This window comes from Microtus oregoni, unplaced genomic scaffold (assembly GCF_018167655.1).
Source record: "Microtus oregoni isolate MIOR12 unplaced genomic scaffold, Mior012 000007F_ref0000211, whole genome shotgun sequence".
Lineage (NCBI taxonomy): Eukaryota > Metazoa > Chordata > Mammalia > Rodentia > Cricetidae > Microtus > Microtus oregoni.
In genome coordinates this window covers 37,773,561-37,798,841 of record NW_024543066.1, presented here as the reverse complement: position 1 = coordinate 37,798,841, position 25,281 = coordinate 37,773,561, and the positions used below count along the sequence as shown (strand labels likewise).

The following is a 25,281-nucleotide window of genomic DNA, read 5'->3' as shown; positions in this document are numbered from 1 at the left end:
TCAGCTTGGCTCTTCTCGGTAATGCTGAGGACGCAGAGTTTAGGAATGATATCTAGACTTCATGCTCCAGGTGATTGTGATTCGCATGTTGAAAGAACTGAGGATCAAGTTCTCTGACCTTGGGAACCTTGGAGAGCAAAAGAAACAATGTGACACTGAATGGTTCCTCCCCGGGCCTGTCTAAAGTTAGTACTGAAGCAAAGGTGTTTACTAATGCTACTATCTAAACTTAGAAAATATGAAAAGAAAAATTATTTGAATTAAAGAAAAATAAGAAAGCAAATAATTTATCCCACCGACTTTGACTGCTTTCCCAGTTTCCCAAGCTCAGTTTCCCCAACAGTCTGTAGAAGCACCTATCTCCCTCAGGGAATTCAGGAAATGGTTAGGGAGAAAGCAGCAGTGGAGTCAAAAGGCAGAACGTGGGGCTGGTCTATCACAGGACCTTTGGATCTGTGCTTCCTCACAGCCTTCAGCCTTAAACATTATAATTGCTTTTTCTTACTTGTACATTGAATATAACACCTTGCGCTACTGACTGGTATTTTTTTTTTATAAACTGTTGACTGGGATTTCTGTCCTGCCCAGTCCCACAGTCATTCAGTTCCAAACAAATACACAGAGGCCTACGATAATAATAAACTGAATGGCCTAGTAGTTCAGGCTTTTTAGTAACTAATTTTTACATCTTATACTAGCCCATTATTTTGTCTATGTTAGCCACGTGGCTTGGTACCTTTTTTGGCTAGGCAGTCACATCTTGCTATTTTGCTTCCTCTGTCGCTGGAGTATATTAAATTCAGAGTTCTTTTTTTGTTTGTTTGTTTTGGTTTGGTTTTAAAGGAAGGAGTGCTGTGGGACAATGGTCTTTTATCCTGTCACTTGTATGATTTTTAATAAAACACTGATTGGCCAATAGCCAGGCCAAAAGAATAGGTGGGTGACCAGACAGGAAGTAGAGGCGGGACAACAAGAATTCTGAGAGGAAGGATATTTCAGTCTACGGTTGGTGACCCAGAGACAGAGGAAGCAAAAAAGCAAGATGTGACTGCCTCACCAAAAAAGGTACCGAGCCACGTGGCTAACATAGACAAAAATAACAGACCAATTTAAGATGTAAAAATTAATTAATAAGAAGCCTCTGTTAATAGGCCAGTTAGTTTATAATTAATGTGAACCTCTGTGTGTTTCTTTGGGACTAAATGACTGTGAGACTGGGTGGGACAGAAATCTTGGTCAACAAAAAATATCTTTAAAAAATTGATATAACAGAACTGAAATGGTATTTGCTAGTTAAATTCTATATTTGTTGAGTTTCTACTTTAAAATATATCATATCTTTTAATATATATTACTTTTTACATACGTACTTTGTGTGTATGTGTGTGTTCACATGAGTTTATGTGTACCATATACATGCAGGAACCCATAGAGGTCAGAAAAGTAGATATTTTGCTACCAAAAGGCACAGTGAATTCTTGATGATTCTGTGCCCATTTCCATGCTGGCCAGATGGGAAGCATCTCTTCTGTGGCTAGTAGAAGGAATCGTGTAATTGTATGACTGGTGCTAAGAGGTTAGGTCATCTAAACCATGACAGAACTATGATTTATATTCTCTTTTTGAATCCTGTCCATTACCTTCCAATAAACAGAATCATCATAGCAGTACTCATCAGGGGGCTGATCCCAGATAGGTAACTTCAGAATTAGACCTGTGAGGGTAGAAGGAATACAATATTATGAAGAGGGAAAGCTTACTAAGCAGTTAAAATACTGTTAAGAAAACATCTCCTTTAGTTAAGGTAATTAATTGCCAGAACTTTAGCACAGTTTGGAATTGACCAATCAACTGTGTCTTATTCATTTCTCTGCAAAGTAAATGAAGTAATAGGGTACTGGCAAGAATTCACATGTTGGGCTGGAGAGATGGCTCAGTGGTTAAGAGCACTGGTTGCTCTTCCAGAGGTCCTGAGTTCAATTCCCAGCAACCACATGGTGGCTTACAACCATCTGTAATAAGACCTGGCGCCCTCTTCTGGTATGCATACATGGGGACAGGATGTTGTATACATAAATAAATAAATCTTTAAAAAAAAAGAATTCACGTGTTATTATTCTTAGTATTCTGAGATACAATTTTACAATGGTCTGGAAGTCCTAATCCTTCTGTGTTAACCTCCCATGTAGCCATGGTTACAATCATGTACCACAGAACTCAGCTAAATGTTTACTTTTGATGCAGACCTGTAACCAAACCGCCAACAATTGCTGAGCCAATGGAGGAACCCAGGGCTGCTGCCTGCATACCTGTGGTAGACCTAGGAAAAGCAAATATGTAGTCATTGGTTTTTCTTTTTTCTTTTTCTTTTAAAAATATTCTTTGTCATTCATTAGTTATGGTTAATAAGGCATTCATCTAAAGGAATTTAGCACTTTCCCAAAATTTACCCTTGATTCACTCACTCACTCACTGTCAATTGCACATCAGTTCTTGAATCTCTGTTCTAACAGGCTCGGTGAGACCATTCTAAAACAATGTGACTATCATTGTTGACAAAGGTTTTTGTGCTGCCTGGACACACAGCCATTTCATCCCAAAGAAACACACAGTGGTCTACATTAATCATAAACTGGTTGGCCTATTAGCTCAGGCTTCTTATTAACTAATTCTTACATCTTAAATTAGCCTGTTATTCCTGTCTATGTTAGCCAAGTGGCTTGGTACCTTTTATTAACGAGGCATTCTCATCTTGCTTCCTCTGTGTCTGGATGATGACTGCAGACTGACCTTTCATCTTTCCAGAAATCTTCTATTCTCATTGCCCTTTCTATACTTCCTGCCTGGTCACTCTGCCTATACTTCCTGCCTGGGTACTGGCCAATCAGCGTTTTATTAAAATACAAGGGACAGGATACAGATCATTGTCCCACAACATACCATTTCCTCACCAATGTAATTAAACAATTTTAGGAAAATCAGAAGGTTCATTAACAACATCCAAAAAAGTAAATATGACATATATGTTAGGGAGAAGACAATGAAGTCATCAAAGAATACATTTGTCATACCAGAGGCAGTTACTTTGAAATAAAATATCATTCATTGGTCTGGGGAAAAGAGTCAGTGTGTAAGGAAGTTTGCTGCCAATGACCCGAGTTGGATCCCTGGATCCACATGGAGGAAGGAAAGAACTGACTCCTGAAGGCTACCTTCAGACTTCTATATGCACATACATGTGCATCTGCATGCCACACATACACACACAGAGTAAATAAAAATATAAAACTTTATAAAGTTATAAGTTGAGGGTGGAAGAATGTGATAGATGCCTTCAAAACATGTAAGACTCCTAAGCAAACGGCATATGAACTTTGAAGGCAGTAGTATCCCTAGCAGAGTGCTACTCTCTGAGAAGGTGGGTAATAGAGTTTATAAAACATAAGGGGAGTGAGTCTGTGAAAGAAGCAACTAGAAAAGATTCATCAAGAGCATTCATGTCTCTTTGAGCCTGGACTGTTAACCCCACCAACAGGGTCCCATCCCCATCATGGTGTATTTCCACAAGTACAGTTACAAAGCACAGGACCTGAGCAAGAAACACCCACTGGTTTTTACTCACACTGCAGACATTCCCAAGTATTTGGCCAAAATGCTGGCAAGGCCTCCGAAGACACCAGGTAAGCCGTGCAGGTTATGGACTCCACATGTATCTTTGATCATCAGTTTGTTAGCTAACAGTGGCTAATGTAAAAGGAAGGAAGGTCATTATCTTGTAAGACAGACAGAGCTCCATAAGGATGTGGAGCAAACAGCTGTGTAGAAGAATATAGTTATAAGTTCTTACCATTTACGTACGAAACAGTGTAGTGTTACACATTACAAATGCATGGTTACAATTTTACTAGAGTGACCCAAATTGTCAGCCCCATCATGTTCACATTTACTCCTTCTTTAAATGTTTGATTTTTCTGATATGAGCAGCTAAAAACTACTCACTAGCATGAATTCCAAACATAGTACATTAAAAAACGGTAGTTCTTACATATGTTAGACTTCAAAGTTTGTTGATCCTTTAGGTCTGCTGTCCGCTACTTTCCTTATCTCTCCATTTCTGCCTCTACTCAGAAGAGGCAATTTTCTCTACGGCTCAGTTTTCCTTTGAAATTGAAGTACACCCATGTCAAACGCTTTAAGTACACTGGTAATCAGGCAGTCTTTAGTGACTGGACTGGAAGGAAGTTATGTCACTTTCTCATCTTCTAATAACATCTCAGATGCTTCATCAGCACACGAAGTACACAAATAAACAAACAACAAAAGTAAAACATCCTCTGGAACTTCTCTAAAGTAGTTAACATAATCCACTACATTGCCTTCATGCTAAATTACTAACGACTAGTACCAGATCTTCTCCTGCCACACAGACACCAGGAAAGAGGAGAGTCACTGCAATGTGGCTGCAATGTGAGTGGCATTTCAGAAAGGAAGACAAGTGGCCTCCAGTGGAAGGCTTACAGGGAAGGAAACCCCACTGACCCTACTGGTGGGACCTAAGAAAGATAGGGATACAGATTTAAGGTTTGGTTCAATACACCTGTCATACATACACTAAGGAACTTGTATCCAAGCACAGAGATGATCCCAGCAATGCTTCCAATGGCCATAGCAGCAAAGAGGGGGATTTCCATGTCTGCACATGTGCCCACAGCGACACCTCCTGCCAGAGTGGCATTCTGAATGTGAACCTGAATGGAGACAGACCACGAGTGAGGATGTGGAATGAGGCAATGTCGGAAAGACTAGAGGCAGACAGTGCCCAGTAGACAGCTGCATTAGCCATTACTTGAAAGACATTTTCATGGACGGACACACACACACACACTTTTTTCTTTTTCTCTTCTTTTCTTTTCTTTTCTTTTCTTTTCTTTTCTTTTCTTTTCTTTTTGAGACACAATCTAGCCAGAAATGTCTGAGGCTGGAGAAAGAGAGCTCATTTCCGTTCACCAGAATTCTCAGAAGCCACAGTCTGCCTGGCCTACCAAGGGAGTTGGATAATCTATCATCTTTAAAAGTAAACCTATGAGTATTATTTTTTTTAAACATGTGTTTCCGTTGTCTCTTATGACACAAATTGTAAAGAATGGAAATGTGAGTTCTCAACCTTGCTTTAAATATGCACTCTGGGGGTTTCAGGGATGGGTTAGTATTTAAGGGTACTGGTTGCTCTACCAGAGGACCCTGGTTCAGTTCCCAGAACCCACACAGTGACTAACGAATGTCTGTAACTCCAGTTACAGGGGATCCAATGTCCTCTTCTGGCCTCCATGGGCACTATATGCATGGGGTGCACATATATTCTTGCAGGCAAGACATCCATAAACACAAAATAAAAGAATAAAAATACATAAATCACACACACACACACACACACACACACACACAGAGAGAGAGAGAGAGAGAGAGAGAGAGAGAGAGAGAGAGAAGCATTCATTTCTGCCCTGCATTGAAAAAAAAAGAGTTCTTGATTTGAGCTTTTATTTTTGTTTTTCTCTGTATAGCAGTTTCTCTAAATCCCAAATAGGCAAGCCAGATTGAATTTAGAAAAAGATGTTATGTTACTTTTTGACCACAAAGAACTTGCAGAAATTGCTTCAGAGACTTTTTAGATGTCCCTCGTGTGTATCCCTCCCTGACATCTCACACGAACATAGTAAAATAAAATGATCATTACTTCAGCGCTACCAAGGATCTTATTTGAATTTTTTAGCAGCCAAATTGTCATTGTTTTCTAGAGTTCTATTTGGGATTATTGTTTCTGTTCTTAATGTTTTTCCTTAAAATTTATACATGTATACAATGAAAGATAATACCTATCTTCTTCTTACCCCTTCGAACTCTCCATCATTCTCCTAACATGGCCCCTCTCTACTTCACTTTTTTTTGATAGTCTACTGAATACTGTTGATGCTGCTCATACATGCAAGAGTGTGGGTCCATGGTCCAGAGGGAGGGGAATTCACCAGAGACTGCACAGCATAGCTGTCATCTTTGAACCCTTGCAATTGGCAAAATAGAACCAACACCCACCATCTCACTCCCCTGCCCTACTCTTTCACAAGTCAAGTTTTGAGGGAAAATTTCTGTGGAGTTAAGAACAGTTTTAATATAAAAGAAAAAACCCTTTATGTGTGAGTTTTATGACTGCACACCTTACAAATTGCAAATTCCTAGACTTTGAAGTGGAACAGATAACCAGTGAATAAATGAAAATATTTTCAGATATTTCTCTGAAGTCTGCTGCTTGTAGTTTGGTCAGGGAGCCCAGCTCTGATGCATACTGACTTTCTTATCTGAGAAACTGTTGACATTAATGGAGTTTCCATTAGTTTAATATTGACACTTACCATATCCAGTCTGCCTCGGCGTTCAACAAGGCTGGACAAGGCATAGGCTACGATCACACAGGCAGCAAGGGACAAATAAGTATTGATAATGGCCCTGTACTGTTTTTCCCCAGTTACAGCAATGGCTGAATTAAAGCTGGGCCAAAATATCCAAAGGAAAAGTGTTCCTGTAAACCATAAATGGTATTAGTTATTACAAGAAAGATCCTATTAGGGCATGATTTGCTCTGGGAATTGATACCCATGATTTTAGGCTTCATCATTTAAGAAGTAGGCAGAAGAGGGATTACTGACCCACCACTAAACAAAGCGATGTTCAAAAGAGGCCTTCTGAGAATCTTCAGATATAGACAAGCAATCAGGTAAACTCATTCTACTCACCAATCATGGCAAACAAGTCAGAGTGGTACACAGATTCTTCATTTTTATGTTCCCATCGGAGGCCAGGCCGATATAAGACACCTGCTACAGCTAAGCCAAAGTAGGCTCCAAAAGCATGGATTGTCATTGATGCCCCAGTGTCAGAGGCCTACAGGGAAAGATAGCATTTGCATGAATGGAGGTGAAAATGGGTCTCCTTACAGGCAGAAAGACCATGAAATAATCGCTTAGGGGAGATGTTAAAGAAAAGACAGATGAGGTAGTAAAAAAAGAAAAAAATATGACAAGCTCTTGAGACATGCAAAGGTGAAGTACTTCTGATGTGGGGGTAAAACATTACTAAATATCCATGAATTCAGGTTTTATAAAACCAGGATGTATTATCCACCTAACAGAATTGTGTTGGTGCTTAGGTGAGACCACATTCCTAAAGAAAGAACCAGGTCCTTACTGGGCATGCAGTCCATGCTAAGCTATTTCAGGTTTGAAAGAGGCTCAGTGAACCACCATGTATTGCACTCAACTTGAAACAAAAATGATTCACATTTATTTGACTTCGCAGCTAAAGTTCATTTAACTATAATTCAAAGGCTTGAACCTTAAAAGGACACTCAATCCCTTGGTTCTACATCCTGTTATATGCTACATAAAGACTAATTGAATTCTAATACTGACTTGAGGAGAGGCATTTTGTTCCCTTTTTAGGATTCTGTATGAATTTAAAGTATCCCGAATTTTGTGCTTCTAGAGAGAAAATTCAGGATGCTCAGCCAGGAACAATTCCTATTGCAAACCAAGGTAAGAAAGCATCACCAATTCATTTCAGATTTTCAAAGTGGTGCAAGTAGAAGAATCTCCTGATTTGCTCCATCTTTGACTAGACAGGGATCCTGGGCCCTTAGAGAGCAACTTCGTTGTTTTGAGTTCAGTCATCACTGTAGGATGTTCAATTTTGCTGAACACTTCCATATAGGAGCCTTACTTCTCTTTACCATATGGTTTCAGGAGAGAGAATTAGGTGAAAATTAATTATATTTGAACTTTACAAACACTATGTAAGTCTGTGTCCCTCTATAAACACTCACTTATTTGTAGCAAAACAACCCTTTCTATTTCCTTCTCAGAATCCATCAAATCAGTCTTAACTTAAACACTTCGTAGAGCCTATGGGGCCTCTGTTAATCTCATTTTTCTATGGTAGCTTCACCAGTTTTTGGACAACCATGCTCATCTTCGGCAACTCAAGTTCCCCACCCCCCGACTACCAATGAACTGTTCTTGAGCTTCCTTTGGCATTAAGGACATGTCCCCACCTTAGTGACCTGTGAAACTTCAATATGTTAGTGTCATTGTCACTTCCGCAGACAGCCCCTTCCTTGCTTTTTACTCTATACTCAATAGTTTTCTCAGAACTCCCATTTTCCGCCATGTTTATACATGCAATGCCTCCTAAAGGCTCATGTGTGGGAGGCTTGGACCCCAGTGCAGTAGCTTTCAGAGATGTGGTTTTGGGGAAGTGATTGTATCATAAGAAAGATTTTCTATTGAAGAATGGATGTCATTGTCTGAAGGGTCTAAAACTGAGTGGGCAATTAGGACTTGGTAAAAGCTGTAAGGAGCATGTCTTGAGGAGAATGTCCCCAACATCTTTCTCCTGGCTCCCCACCTACCAGGAAGTGAGCTGCTTCACTCAAGTGCAGCCCACCAATGTGAAGATCTGCCTCCTTCTGGGCCCAGAAACAATGGAGACAAGGGACTAATGACTCTGAGCGTGTGAATCAAAGGGTGTCTTTCTTACCTTAACTATCTCAGACAATTTGTCACCAACATAAATTAGTTTAGAGTGGATATATAATATTTGATTTTTGTCTAACCCATTATACTTTAAGCTCTGTAAAGTCAGAAACCTTAACTAATTTTGTTTTGTTGGCAAAGCACCAACACTTAGAAAGTTAATATATTAGCTCTTGAATCAAATATTCAATACAAGTATAAGTAAAAGAAAATTCATACCAGTGTAGTCAGAAACAGCCTACTTATTATCTTTGAGAGAATCAGTAACATTTTCATGGAGAAAAAAAAATTGAGCACAGAGGAGGCTTTATATGGTGCTATTTACATAGTCATTTAAATATAAGTGGGGATTAGTTATTGCTAGTAATAAAATGAGTGCCAGAGTTAGGATAAAGTGGTTTAAATCCAGATTCACTCAAATGGATGAATCAGTTAGCACCTGTGACCATTTGACTGTGGATTTATAGTAGTAACAATGACACCTACCTTCCTTCTATGATTTTTTAAAGATGACAGGAAATAAAATACAACTCTCCCTGGCCCATTTTACACTAAGCACTCCATGGATAGTGGTTATTTTTGTCTTTTAACTATTTTGTCTGGAAGCACTCCTGTAGAGATTTGCCCTTATGTAGAGTGGGCATCCATGGCATGTGGTGGCCAGACCTGATAGTCAGAGTTTAGTAAATACATATTTTCTTATCCTTACCTCAAATAGGCTAGTAACCAGATGTTCATTGGCAGCAAAGACAGCAATTTCTAGAATTGTCATGATCATCATTTGGACGGGGCTTGTTTTACCCAGAACAGCGCCAAAAGAAATCAGAACCGTGGCTGTACTGAAGTCTGCGTTTATCATACTGAGGGTGCAAGAAAGAATAAATTGAGTTAAGAGCGAATTGCACATTGAAATAGACTAATAAATTGCAGATTTGAATGGGGCACTAACCCCACTCACGAGATTTTGCCTTCAGATTTAATTATTTCCCAATTTAGGAATTAAGATTTCAAAATGTGAGCTTTGAAGATGAAGGCACAAGCATCTGTGTTCAAAGATACTCACTTTTTGATTCCAATGTGAAATTTCTTTCCTTTGTCATGAAGGAGTCCCTGCACAATCGTGCCCCACTGAAGGCCCAGAGCAGCGAGGAAGAGGTTGAAACCAACACCACTGAAGCCATACTTCTTCAGGAAGGTCATGAGGAAGCCAAACCCAACGAATATCATGACATGCACATCCTGGAATACTGAAAAAGAGGAAAGGAAAAAAACAAAAAAAAAATCTTTGAAGAACAGAGCCCAAAGGATTCTGTCATAAATACTTTTCAGTTAGAAAAGGCTTTCATCTTTGTATAAAACTGCAAAAGGAGATTCCTAATGGTCTTGGTTAGGTTTTTTTGACAACACAAGTTTGTGTTATCTGGGAAGAGGAATCTTGATAGAGAAAATGCCTCGATTAGATTGCCTACAGACAGGTTTGTAGGGTATTTTCTTGACTGGTGATTGATGTGCAAGGCCCAGCTCACTGTAGGTGATGCTACTCTACATACAAGCAGGCCTAGTTGGTATACGAAGGCAGGCTGAGCAAACCATGGAGAGTACGTCAGTTAGCAGCCATCTTCCAACAGCCTTGGCTCTAGTTCCTGCCTTCAGGTTTCTGCCTTGAGTTTTTGCCATAACTTCTCTCAGTGATGGCCTTAGAGATGAAATAAGCCCTTTTCTGCTGCTTCTTGACTGAAGAGGTTAGGGCTTCTTTAGCCTTTCCCCCCTTGAACTTGGAGTGATGACTCTGCATATAAGAGAAAAGTAATAAAAGTCTTATGGAGAAACAAATATTTGAATGAGCTAGTTTCCACTTTACAAATTTATATAATAGTATAAATGCTTGGAAATTTTAGCCAAACAATAAAATAACTTTGTAGCATTTTTAAGTCATCCCAAATCACTGAATCGACATGCAGGCTTTTTCCTCTTGAGGAGCAAACACTTGACTTGTCTGGAGTTCATGGCTTGGTCCTCCCAGATCTATTATGTGGTGGAATGATGTTGGGCAGGTTCTATAATATCTGGGAACTTAAATATTTCATCTGCTAGATTTACAGGCTTATCTCCAGTGGGATGACTTGTTTTCAGAGGACTCATACAGTTCAAGTCAATCATGATCAAATGTAACATCATCAATCCAGACATTTGAATAAGGAACCATATAAAATCAAATGTTAGCAATGAGATTAACATTGTTATTGGATTTTTGTAGATTTTCTTTTTCTTCTTGTCTTACTGGTTCCCTCATATACTATGGTTTCTGATTTTGTGCTTTTGTGGGGTTTGTGTGTGTATGTTTCTTGTGAGGATTATTTTTGGTCTATTTACTGTTTGCCTGTTTATTTTTCTAAAGAGAGAGAGAGAAGGAAAGGGAATGGAGTTGCATGGGAATAGAGTTGAGAAGAATCTGAGAGGAGTTTTGGGAGAGGGAAGTGTGATCTGAATATATTGTATGATTTTTTTCAAGTAAAAGAAGAAAACACCATTGATAATGTTAAGAGTATTGGCAATCTCTTATGATTCAATTTTATATGTAAAAAATAAACCAATTAAATAAAATCGTGCAATTTAAAAGTAGAGAAAGTGAAATGTTTAAGAGATGGTTGGGCATTAAATATTGCAGCCAAGATTTAAACAGAAACTGATTCACAAAATGATAGAGCCAACATTTGAAGTCAGCTCTGAGTTTTCCCATTCCTTCCTTATTTGAGTAAGGTAGGAGTGTCAAGATACTCCAAGCAGAACATTGGCTTTTCAGATGTGCAGAGAGTCCTCACCAGAAGTGCCTCCTCTGTTCCTTCATTCTATAATCAAACACACAGGTTGAGAGTGGGAGACCCTGCTCTCCATTCAAGCTTGCCTACTCTGGTAGAGGTTGCTAAGCACTGTCACCCTTAGGTGGGCTTTTACCTCCCATTTGCCCTGGGTTCCTTGATGGCAGCCTTATGTTCTGCATTCATTTTGGAAAATGCTCTTGTCTTGGTGGGAGCCATAGCTCTTTCCCAGATCTGTGTTCACTGGAGACATCCTCCTTGGGAGGGAATGGACTACCTGATGCCACCTGAGCCATATTTTAGAGCCCGTTGTGGGATTAGGTAGGGCCTTTTTCTTCCCAAATGTGTCTCCTGTTGTTACTGATCATTATTGTATTGACCTCATTCTGTACTTTTCTGGAGAACACTAGAACTCGAATAAGATACTGCTAAATAGCTGTCAACTAGTATCAATCTCTGAAACATTTGAAATATGTGATCATGTGTATGCTTTTTTTTAAAAAAAGTTGTCTTACCACCATTTTTATTTTATGTATTTATATTTGATCATAGACTCCATTGGAATGCAATAAGAAAAACAAAATAAAACAAACAAAAAACTTGCATGATTTTTTTTTTTTTTTTTTTTTTTTTTTTTTTTTTTTTTTGGTTTTTCGAGACAGGGTTTCTCTGTGGTTTTGGAGCCTGTCCTGGAACTAGCTCTTGTAGACCAGGCTGGTCTCGAACTCACAAAGATCCGCCTGCCTCTGCCTCCCAAGTGCTTGCCAAATCTTTCTAGAACTGTGTTATGTCTTCTTTCAAGGAAGGTTTGGGTTAGATATTGACCAAATGGCCTTCTAGTCTGGACTTTATTTTATTTTGGTTTGTGTCTGGGAGCCCAAAGCTCAGTTCAGTGACTTATTTGTAATCTTAATGCTAGAATGGACCACTACAGGTTTATTTATTTAGTTTGTTTCTTGGTAGTTGCATATGTGAATATACAATGTATTTAAGCCATATCAGAACTCCCTTCTCTAGGTGCTTCTAATTCCTTCTCTTTTTAAAATAACCCATCGAGTCTCATTGTTGTAGGGTGCAGTCTCATGGATCATGGGCAATCCACTATGGGACACAAAGGATCAGAAAACTGACTTCCTCCGCTATGGACCATCAACTCTGGGTAGCGCCTCAGCTGGAGGTGGGAGACCCTGGGTCCCACTCCTTTTATGCTGTGTGTTGACTGGATTAATCTTAGGTAGATTTGTGAAGGAAGCCATAGTTGCTGTGAGTTTAAAAGTACAAATGTCATTTCCTGAAAACATTACTTTGCAGCAATCTCACCCCTCTGGCTCTTATATTCTTTCAATCTGCTCTTAGTTGATTGACGCTCCCTCTTGGGGAGGTAGGCATATGATACAGATGTCCTACTTGGATGCTTTATTGTTGTTTTAATTCAATATTCGATTTTCAACATCTTTTCTTTTCTTAGAGCTTCTTTTTTTTGTTTTTGTTCCCATCTGTAACCTACTAGCTTTAAGGTATTCAGTAGCCAACTCATTAAAATTATTTTATCCATTTTTTTAATGTCTCCTGCAGGATCTATTTTCATTCCCTTCTATGGAAAACTAGACATTTTATATGTGGCAAAGGATTTCATGTTTTGTTTCAATTTGTGTTACTGGTTCCCGCCACAAGAGGGCATAAGCACTTCATCTGATATTCAAGTTGCTAAGGCACTAATGGAATTTGAAGACTGTTGACAGTTCTGTTTACTAGGGACAGACCAAAGCAGGTTAGGTAGTCAGGATTGCATTGAAAGTTTATGAAACCGGGCAAATGCCCACTTAGTTTTGTGCAGCAAAGCTCTGCCTTTTAAACAATAAAGTGAGCACTTTGTGTCCGGGAACTGGGTTTTATTTAGGGCTTTGCAGGTTGGAGAGGTTATTTTGCAGCCGGTTTTAAGAGTTTCCTAGATGTCGCTCAACCAGTGGCTCTCTGCATAGGTTGCCTTTGTGCTGAAAGTGCATTCATCAGCATTTGGGGGCATATTTGGTTGTTGCCATCTAGTGCGGTTCAGTAATCATGCTATGTGCACAGCGTAGCCCCCACCACCCACCACAAGGAGTTTTCTAGTTCAAAATGCTAACTGTGCCACTGTTGAGAAACCCTCATCTGAGTCAAATCACAAAAGGCTGTAGAGCGGTGCTATAAAGCTTGCTTTTTATTTAAAGTGAGTGCTTGGGGGGCACAGAGCAACTGAGCAAACTGGTTCAAATCCCTTCTCAATTCCCACTTAACAAGAATGTTTTAGTTAGTGTACAAAATAGTGGGTTTTATCTCAACATATTCACACACACACACACACACACACACACACACAATCTCTGTACTTTGATTCATATTCACTCCTACTACTCTTCCCTCCCCCACCCCCACTCTCTCCTCCAACAATCATCTTCTTTCTGCCTTCTTCACACTAATTTAGTAGTGGCCCTGATTATCCCTTTCTTTCTTTTCTCACCAGTTCCTGAGAACAAAACAGTATTTTGCTTTTTACTTTAAATATTTTTCAGAAACTTCACAATAGGAAATGGGGAAACTAAAAGTTATTTGACTTGCTGTTTATCATGGAAGGAAGTCAGGACAGGAACCCAAATAGGGCAGGAACCTGGGGGCAGGAACTGATGCAGCGGCCATGGAGGTGTGCTGCTTACTGGCCTGCTCCCTGTGGCTTGCCTAACCTGTAGCCCAGGGGTAGCCCTACCTCAAATGGGCTGACGGGGCCCTCCCCAACCAATCATTAATTATGAAAATGCCTTACAGCTGAATCTTATGGAGACATTTTTTCTTCTGAGGTTCTTTCCTCCCAGATAACTTCAGCTTGTGTGCCAAGCTGACATAAGACTAACGAGCACAAATGGCTAATATCTCATGTTTCATTCAAATTTTCTATTAGCTGAGTGCCCTTGTATATTCAATAAATTTTCCTAAGCCTAGGTTTTCACATTCATAAAATGAAAGCAAACTCACTGTATAAGATTCCTTATGGGTCTGGATTTTGCTTTTGCTTATGTTCTGATGTCTCCAGTTCTTGAGACACATTCTATGTTAAATAAATACTAAATAAGCAAGTTAAATTCATGAGTGCAGAGCCGGGCGGTGGTGGCGCACGTCTTTAATCCCAGCACTCGGGAGGCAGAGGCAGGCAGATCTCTGTGAGTTCGAGTCCAGCCTGGTCTACAAGAGCTAGTGCCAGGACAGGCTCCAAAAAGCTACAGAGAAACCCTGTCTCTAATAGCAACAACAACAAAAAAATTCATGAGTGCATAGGACAATAGGTTTTTACACTTTATTACTGATCTATATTAAGAAGATACTATGCTCAGGGTCATCCTTAAAGGAAGATAGACTATTCAAATATTTCAAATAATTAAACTGATTTTTTTTATCTTAGTAGATGTATTTTGTTGGAGATTTTAATGAAATGCACTATTTTTTTTTGTTTCTATGTCTTTAAGCTGACAGTGAATTTTCATGGGTATCTCAAGCAATGGCTCAGAACTCTACAAGTTGTTCAGAATAAAGGGAAATAAACATTTCACTGAATTTTTACTGAGTAAATATTTTTCTCTTAGATGTTGGTTGACTCTGAGCTGGGGAAGACAACACAGTTGACAATGTGTATTCTCTACAAACACAGACTCTTGAGCTTGCTTCCCCAGAACCCACATCAAAAGCTGGATGCAGCAGAATGTGCTGATAAACACAGCTCTGGAATGGAGGAGGCAGGAAATTTGTGGGACCTCACTGGATAGCCAGCTTCATCAATGATTCAGGAGAGATCTTCTCTCAGAACATAAGGTGGAAAAAGATCCAGACAGAAGACAGTCAATGACAACTCACCCCCCCCCCTTCCTTCAAGGAGGAGGAAGGCTGATGCTAGAGAAGATCAAATATTTGTAAATGGCTTTGTTGGAGACAATAGGCGTATGTTGATAAATGAATCCTGCACTCTGAATTAAAAATTGATATTTGGTATACAATGCCGTAGTTTGATCATAGACCTTAAAGACAAAGCAATACAAAGCAAAACAAAACCCCAGGATTGGATTCCAATTAATCTTCCTTCTACTAAACATCTGACTTTTGGAGAACTACTTAACAACTTTAAGGCATTTCTTTGTAACCTGTATACGAATGGCTGTATCAAATATAAGTAAGTGCTAAATTAGCCCTTTACCTTTGCCAAATTTAACTTTGTTCTTGTATTACTATTTGAAATTTATTGCCATCATGTGGGTCTGTGTGACACATGCATGCCTAGAGTCTGTGGAAGCAAGAACGATGCCCTAGAACTGAAGTTAGCCCTTTGCAAGAACAGGTACTTTCAACTACTGAGCAATCTCTCTATCTCCTACTTAGTACTTTTTAGTAATTTGAATTTTGAAAGTCTATACATTGCTTCAAACAAAGGGTTTGGCTTTCAAAAAAGAGGTTGGCATCAAAACCTGACAGGATACAGCCATCATCCTCATCACCATCATTTCTGCCTTCATCCTCCCAGTTACAGTCACCGCCATCATTATCACCAACATCTCCACCTCCATCCTCCCAATCACAGCCATCACCATCACTATCAACATCTTCTTCACCTCCATCCTCCCAATCACAGTTATCACCATCACTATCAACATCTTCTCCATCACTCATAGCTCCTCCCAATCACATCATCTCCATCAACAGCACAGCATGAACAGAAACATACCTTTCATTAGTATTAATTTAGCAAAGTTCTTTTTTGTTAATTCTGTTCTATTTTGCTTCCATGTTGTTCTTGCAATAGGATATCTTACAAACCCTGATAATCACGTAACTTAAAATGAAACTTGACTTAGCTAAACCTATACCACACAAACCAAAAAAAAAATAAATTGAATTCCCCATTTTTAAAATTTATGTACATTTATTTTTTCTTCTCAGAATATCTTCTTTGTCTTACACTGAACACTTCTTTTCCTGCAAATCTTCTAGACCCCACTCAAGAATTAATCCTTTTCTCAGTGCAATGATGGATAACAATCACCTTTTACTTTTACTGTATTTGTTTTGTCTATATTGTTATCTCTCATTTCTTGCTCTGTATATTCATTTATCATTTTTCAAATAGATGGAGCAATCCAACTATACATTCCTTCAGGAAATATAAGGCAAGTTTGAATATAAAAATGATATAGTGAAATCTTATATAGATACATAATGTGAGGTACATGACATAAAAGAAGAAACAAAAGCTTCTTTTTGGGGGAGTAGGAGTCAAAGGAGACCAGCAGAAAGAAGGAGAATGAAACAGAGATCATGTCCATCCTTGACCTCAATACCATACCACATACATGTGAATATGTACTCCATCTGTGCAAACATGATTGTAAGACAATGTTCTTCTGCTGTGGGACTATCTTTTTTCTGAAAATACTTCTTGCCTTCATAATTTGAACTTGCAACACAGTTAATAATGTGTCTTCGGACTTTGTAAAATATTTACTTAATTTGCTATCTTTGTGTGTAGTCAGTCTACTTAAATTTAATTTGCCTTTAAAGAAACACTATAGGGCTGAGCACTTGGGAGGCAGAGGCAGGCAGATCTCAATGAGTTCAAGACCAGCTTGGTCTACAAAATGAGTTCCAGAGCAGCCAAAGTGAGTTCTCTGTAACACAGAGAAATCCCATCTCAAAACAAACAAACAAACAAACAAGAATGAATGAAAAAAGAAAATGAATGAAAAAAGAAAACATCCCAAACAAGAAAAAAACAAAACCCTAAAAACAAACAAGAACATTGTATTCAATTTTTTATGGAATCAGCTTTTACAACCTAATTAAATGCATGGTTTTAATTAAAAAATAAACTGTTCCATGTTACTGACCTGGAACAATGTATCTGTGAATATTATGGTAATCATTTATGGAAAGGTCCAACAATTTGAAAGCAATCTTAAAGAAAACATATATCCCATAAATGCTGGAGTCAACATGTGGATATAGGTTGATAATATCTGTTTGAAGTTTTTAGTCCTATTCTGGGTCAGTGGGGTTAGTAAAGTAGCCTCTGTTGCAGTGGTTTAAATGAAAATGGCCCCTATAGGCTCTTTTATTTGAATGTTTAGTTCCCAGGTGGACTGTAAGGAAAGAATAGGAGGTGTGGCCTTGTTGGAGGAGGCTTGTTACTGGGGGCAGACACTGAGGTTCAAAAGTCCAATTTCTCTTTGTCTCTGTCTTTATCTTTCCCACTTTCTCTGCTGCCTTTGGATCAGGATGTAGCTGATCTCCGTTATTTCTCCAGCACCATGTCTGCCTGCTTGCAACCTTGCTCCCTGCTGTGATAATGATGAACTAAACCTCTGCAACTGCAATCAAGGCCCAGATTAAATATTCTATTTTATAAAAATTGCTTCCCCCCAAAAAGTAACCCCCCCCAAAAAAAAGTAAAAAAAAATTGCTTTGGCCATTGTGTCTGTTCACAGCAATAGAACACTGACTAAGACATTTGTAAAACTCTGTTAATAATTTCTGCAAAAAAAAGTCTCATTGCCTTCCCATACCATGCTTCCTGCACACACACACAACAGACAGATAACAGATAGGCTAGAAACCATAGACAATAGAAAGGAAAGGACAATGAGAGAAGTACAGAATTCAAATTTGGGATTGCTCTTGGTCTAAACTTTTTCAAGACATTAAACGAATCTTTAACTAAATACACACACACACACACACACACACATACACACACACACACACACACACACGGGGAGAGAAAGAGAAAGAGAGAGAAGGAGAAGGGGGGGTGGAGAGAGAGAGAGAGAGAGAAAGAGAGAGAGAGAGAGAGAGAGAGAGAGAGAGAGACTGAGACCTGTGAAGTTCATTTTATGTTAGTCAATTACTCCTGAACATGAGGCCTGCCCTCAAGTAGTTCATATACCCAGTGCCACTCCATTGGAGCAAACTGATTTTTCTTTTCCCAGAAGATGTACATGACAGTTCAGTTTTTAACTTTTACCTTAGTAAAGTGGTTAGTTTTCATTCATTCATTCATATAACAAAAATATAATAAGCTAAAGCAAAAACTATCACATCCAAGTTGGACAATCCAAACCAACAGAAGGAAAAGAGTCCAAGATACCTACTCATTCACATGTTCAGGGAACTCATCTTTTCTTAGTGAATAGCATTCTTAGAAATTTTCTTCTAACCACCTTCAGATTATTACTTTTCAAACATGTCAAATATTTAAGAAATATGGTAAAATGAATATATATGTGAATACCCCCATATATATGTATAAAATGTACCTAAATTTATGTTAGCAGTATTTTCTAGATTTGCTTTTTTGCTTATTCTATAAGTAGGGGTATATGTATATATATATATATATATATATATATATATATATATATATATTCAAAATCTTCAGCATTAGTTGCTGTGTATTTTTATGTCTGTTTAGATCATTTAAATTTTGAGCAATTTCCCACTTGCTTTTTATTGGTGGTTTTATTTAGCTGTTCATGTAGATGTCTCACAACTTGGATACATTTGGGTGTGTCCCATAATTAAAATCATACTAAGTATTTTATCAGTGGTATGCAGGTGTACACTACCCATTGGATCCACTGTAAGACAATATTTGCAATGGTGAATTAGATCACATGCTTAAGCATATACTGCCAGATCTTTCCATTATAAATGCTTTTTTGTCTTGTAACTAGCACATCTTGGCAGTGATTCCCTCAGACTATGTAAATGGAATATTCTCCATTGGCCTTCACCCAGTGGCTTCAAAATTCACTCATGGCTTTGGTGGCATATGCTGGCACATTGGCCTATGATTCTAATTCTACTTTTAAATTTGACTTTTGTAGTTTGCTGAGTCATTCTTGGTCATAAGTCATAAATGGGAAAGCTTCCATTACATTTACTCTTCAAAAATATAGGCATGAAAGCATTATTTTAGGAAGTTTAAACAGGTATTATAAGCAACAATAATGGTTGCTATTTTAAATGGTTTAAAAAATTAAAGTTGTTTCAGCTTCATTTAAAAATGTAGAAATAATGATGTACCTTATCTCTCTTTGAAGACGAGCTGATGACTGTGCCAGGCTCATAATAATAATCCCTCAGCAAATGGTACTTTCTGTATATTAACTATTTCGTAGTCTGCTTTTTAGAACTGGAAGTTCAATTGTTCTTTTTCTTTAGTCTCTGTTCCAGTAAAGAACTCTAATTTTAAATTAAAGGTTCACACTTTTCAATCCAAAAACAAAAACAAAACAAAACAAGCTGTCTTTTTTTTTTTTAAATGCTACAAAACCCAGAATGCATGAATTAAAACTCCAGTAACCTCCTTCATCTGCCTCAATACCCCGTCTTATATCTAAGGACCCACGGTGAATTCTGCCTCCCCCTTCTTCACTCCATTTCACCCTTGTCTCTGTGCTACACTTGCTGTTAGTTATTGTATTTCCTACAAAATGAGTAGAGAAACCCAAACAATAAAGATGGCTATTTAGTTTTAAGGATTCGATGAATTTGAAAAAAAAAAAAAGAAGACAAAATGTTAAGATTTACTTGATTATTCTGACATTGGAACACACACAGATCCTGTCTAAACACTTTAATCATAAACAGAAGATAAAAATGTACTAATGGGGACATACAATACCCATGACATTCAATATACTAGACAATTTTAAGACTACCTAAAATGCATAATAATAATATAACATTTAAATATTTACAGTCTGAGACCCTGAAGATCTGAAAGGAGTATAAGAAGTAAATTTTTTACTCACAGGGATACAACTGAAGAAATTGGTCCGTCTTTGGGGATCTTGTAGCATTGACCTGCTGGGTTGTCTCATATTCAACAAATAATCCAAATAAGACAATTATAATAACTTCCAGGCCTATGGCCATGAGAGAGAATTTAAACCTCATGACTGTGGCGAGGGACAGAGCTGCAATGAGGGCTTCACAGGCTGTGTTGGGCTGATAAGAGCATAGGACTGATTTGTGTGTGGAATTAGGTTGCATGTTCAGAGCTCAGAACATTTCAGAGACCACACACACACACACACATAAACACACACACTGAGAGAGAGAGAGAGAGAGAGAGAGAGAGAGAGAGAGAGAGAGAGAGAAACAAGACTGGTTAAAATTCTCTATTCGTTGGAAACTGGAAACATATTAAGTTTTGAATGTTGAAGAGCACATTACATAGATTAGGAGGGGCTACTGACCCATACAATGTAGAATGCTTGAGAAATCAAGTGATATACTGTATATGTGCCTCGAATTGTATTTAACCTCATTCAATAGACAGTTTTTCGGTGCTTATTATGTGCTAAATACTCTCCCTAGCTCCATAAAACATATAAATTTAAACAAAATATAGAATGGACTTACAAATTTCCTTGAGGGAAATTTGGAATTTGCAAAGGCAGAAATATAAGTGAGTGATTGTATGAAAACAAATGCAGAACAAAAGAATAGTTAGCTACATGATATATTCAAAATTGTCCAGAAGAGGTAAAAATTCTCATCACATTCAGTGAGTGATGGACAGAGTTGGAAATATTAGTGCCTCAATTGGATTGGTATGTACAACATATAACAATTGTATGTGTGTTGAGCTACCGTAGTGCATCCTATAAAGCATAAAATAAAAAATTACAGAGAGAATGACCTTAATCAGGGAAGATCTGTTATCATGACTATTGTGATTACTGAGTTGATAAGCAATTCAAAACTACCATGTGGATGGAAGACTTTTCATCCAACCTGGAATTGTGTTTCTAGTAGAGTAGACCTGCTTTTGAGAATAAAGAGATAGCCATTGAGTAAAATTACTGTCACTTAACCCCATTTCAAAAATTTCTATGCAAAATAAGGAGGAAAGTACAAATGCCTGCTAGATCATTCATAGTCTATATCGGGACAATTGCTTGTTGGTTTACAAAGCATAGTTTGGGCTGCTGGAGGATGGTTCGGTGGGTAAAGCACTTGCTTTGCAAGTGTGAGGACCTGAGCTCTGTTGTGAGCATCCACATGCAAAGTGGGACATGAAGGCGTGTAACAGTAATCCCAGAAATAGGGAGGAGACAAGTGGGTTTCTGGGACTTGTTGTTCAGCCAAACACCAACCAAATTCAGTGAGAGATCCTCTCTCAAAATGTCTAACTGGGGGATTTACAAAAAAAAAAAAAAACCCAAAAACCCCACAGTTGAAGTCCACATTTGGCATGCCCTAGCACACATGTGCATATATTACATGAACACATACATGTGCCCAGCAGATCCAGTACATGTCTGTCCATGTGTATATATTCTCTTAACTTTTTATGTGGTAGAACATGAGATCTCGCCGGGCGGTGGTGGCGCACGCCTTTAATCCCAGCACTCGGGAGGCAGAGGCAGGCGGATCTCTGGGAGTTCGAGGCCAGCCTGGTCTACAAGAGCTAGTTCCAGGACAGGAACCAAAAGCTACAGAGAAACCCTGTCTCGACAAATCAAAAAAAAAAAAAAAAAAAAAAAAAAGAACATTAGCTCTCAGGACTAAATTATTTCTGAGAATTTGTGAATGTCCAACTTGAAGACATGGAAAATCTCTATTTACCTTTTCATTACAGAAATCGTAACAGGACTATGTCACCTGTCTGATTGTGGGAATACTCGTTCACCCCACAATTTGATTTCTGACTTTTGTGGTGACCCTAAGAGTGTTCTGTGGTGATATTTTGTTTGTGATGTAACACAGCTTGTCTTAAGATCAGAGAAGCAGAGCATCCAGCCACTAGTTCTTACCTCTTCTTATTACTCAGACGAAAGGGGTGATCCTCTCCTTACGGAGGATCCTCAGACTGAATGCTCTGAGCTTCTGTCTCCTCCTGCTTGTATTTCTCTCTCTGTCTAGCCATATCACTCCTTTCTCCACCTCCCTACTGCTGAGATTAAAGGCATGTGATCTCAAGTGTTGGGATCAAAGGTATGAGTTCTGTTTCTCTTTTAGACCAATTCAATCTCATATAACACAAGGTGGACTTGAACTCACAGAGATCTGTCTGCCTCTGTCTCCCAAGTTCTGAGATTAAAGAGTATACCACCACTGCCTGGCCTCTATGGCTAACTAGTGTGGGTAGCTGTAATGGGTTTGCTGCAGGTCCCTGGCAGCTTGGGGTCATTAGCAGCCCAGCCGGTTCCAGGCAGAGACTACGCATGAGACCCCTGGGCAGAAATGTGGCTGGTCCCCATCAAGCCTTGTGGGCGGCTGGCTTGTCCCCCCTGACAGACAGCGGGTCCTGGGATGGTACAAGTCCCAAGCAGTGAGCAGTCCTAGGTAGGGACAGCACACGGGACCACACGGCAGGTCTCCAGGTCTCCATGTGATGGTGGGGAGCAGGCAAGAGAGAGATGGATGGACACACCATACAGAGTGGAGTTTGGATATTTATTTAGGGGTTACGGAAGGGAAGGGAGAAGGGCAGAAAGGTGGAGGGGGAGAGAGAGAGAGAGAAAGAGAGAAGAGAAAGAGAGAGAGAGAGAGAGAGAGAGAGAGAGAGGAGAGACCCAAGCTACCTCTCTGAGAGAGACGGAAAAGAGAGAGAAGAGAGAGACAGAAGAGGGGAAGGTGAGAAGTGGGGAGAGAGGCAGAAGCTATCTCTCCATGAGGAGGACCGAAAAGAGAGAGAGAGCTCAGGCCTGAAGCTGAAGATCAGCCTGCCTCAGCAGATGGGGGAGGGAGTGGGCATGGCTTGTCTCTTAAAGAGACAGAACAATCATTACAGTAGCTCCACACTCTGATCTTCAGTCTCTATTTGTTACATCACAAACAAAATAGCACCACAGTGTTCATGAGACTCCAATGAGTAAGAAACCTGAAGTATTTATGTTAATAAACCATACAATTGCTTTGGTAAACCAAGAAAATTGTGTATCATAAAGACATGTTAATATCTTAAGCCAGTGTGGTTCTAAACTATATAACAAAATGAAAAAAAATGTGTTAACCAATCTAACACCTATCATGATGTTCATTCTCACCTGGTAAATGTTCATAACAGTGGGAACAAGGCCTTTTATCTATACAGTGCAGTGAAGGAATTGTCTTCAGTGGCTTTCCTGGGGGGATTCCAACTTGCTGGCCTTGCTGTGTATGCTGTGTATTGAAATAGACGCCATCACGAGTCACCTGGAGGAATACCTCTCTCATTAATTATCACACACATGACTTTTCCCCTGATTGATAACAGGTCCTCACAGTCTTTCCTCTTTCCACTCCTGTCATTCTTCAGCAGTCAGGTTTCAAAATGTTATTTACTCAACAAAATTAGTCCTCTAGCATTTTAAACTAGGTTTATATAGTTATTTTTTAAATATTAGCCTGATTTATGGGATAACTAGATTTCAAGAAAAGAGGCTTATTTTGGTCATGGTTTCAGAAATTTAAAAAAGATATATATTTTTTAAAAATTATGTGTCTGAGTGTTTTGGCTGCATATATGCTTGTGTTCCACTTGTGTGCCTGGTGTCACAGAAGGCCAGAGGAGGATGTCCCCTGAAACTGGAGTTACAGAGGATGTGAACTGTCAAGTGGGTTCAGAGAACTGAACCTCGGTCATCCGGAAGATCTGCTAGTTCTCTTAACCACAGAGTTTAGCCTAAGTTTCAGAGGTTTTAGTTAAAGACTGAGTAGACCTACCTATTGCGTGGTAGAGTAAACTTATTATTTTGTGTTCAAAGCAAATCAGAAAAAGGAAGTCATAAGGCACTGAGGGGGTAAACTGCCCGAAGGATCTATGGTTCCACTATAATGAAGCTTTGATTACCTCCAAGTACTGTCATGCTGGGGGAAAGGGCTTTTTTAACATATGTGATTTTTCAGATTATGGTATTTTCTGTATGTACTATGTTGACATACATGTTTTAAAGGTCTTTTTTTTTTAAACACAGAGACTCACAACTGAGAGTGAGAGTCTTTGGAGCATTCAATTCTAAATGGGATGTCTTCATCAGACATATCTTTTCAAAACTCAGGGAGCTATGTGGAAGGTAGGTAGAAAGACTGGAAGAGTCAGAGGTGAAAGATGACTCCGAGGAAAGAGCATTAGCCATATACAGCAGGACTGATGCACACAAGAACTCATCATTCATATACAACAGGGCTGATGCACACGTGAACTCATCATCCATATACAGCTGGACCGATGCACACATGAACTTGTAGAGAGGTGACAGCATGCACAAGATCTGCACAGGTTCAAACTACAAAAATTCGAGCACTGATCAGGAGAAGTGAGCGCCAGCCTCACCTCTAAACATGAAGCTATCTACAAGTGTTACCTTCTGGGAAAGGGAAAAATCAGGTTTTTCTAATGGTTTGTCACTGGGCATATCAACCACACTCCAGGGCAGGTCCCATGCCCAGGAATAATGGTCAATACAAGACAGGGATCCCATTTTTGTGGCCTTTTTTCTGTTTTTTTGTATGTTATTGGTTTATTGTTTGTTTTGATTTTCATTTTCTTTTGGAGAGAAAGAGTGAGAGAAAGAGATACATAGAGATACAGATAGACAGGAGGGAACATGAACTTGGATGGGTAGGAAGGTGAGAAGAAGGTGGGAGGAGCTGGTGGATGGGAAATGTGATCAAACTATATTGTATGAATTTTTAAAATAAAAACTTCAAAAAAAGTTTATCAGAAAAACAAACAAACAAAACCAACTAACCAACCAATCAAACAAACCCCAAACTAGCCTCTTATCTTCTAGGGACGATATTCTGTCTCACACATGATGCTTGTCTGATATCAATACTCTAACAGTATAAAAATGATAAGTATCATTTAA

At 38.9% G+C, this 25,281-nt stretch overlaps 1 protein-coding gene across 1 annotated transcript; it reads right to left on the bottom strand.

Moving 5' to 3' along the window:
* Positions 1 to 52: 52 nt before the first annotated feature.
* Positions 53 to 20,374, bottom strand: Rhag (Rh associated glycoprotein). The gene is made up of 10 exons (XM_041656468.1): positions 20,230 to 20,374; positions 9,646 to 9,829; positions 9,292 to 9,442; positions 6,789 to 6,936; positions 6,408 to 6,574; positions 4,611 to 4,748; positions 3,632 to 3,744; positions 2,247 to 2,320; positions 1,641 to 1,714; positions 53 to 127 (listed from the first exon to the last, which is right to left on the bottom strand). Exons 1-10 carry the CDS (start codon positions 20,372 to 20,374, stop codon positions 53 to 55), a joined length of 1,269 nt encoding a protein of 422 aa, XP_041512402.1.
* Between the last annotated feature and the right edge of the window lie 4,907 nt (positions 20,375 to 25,281).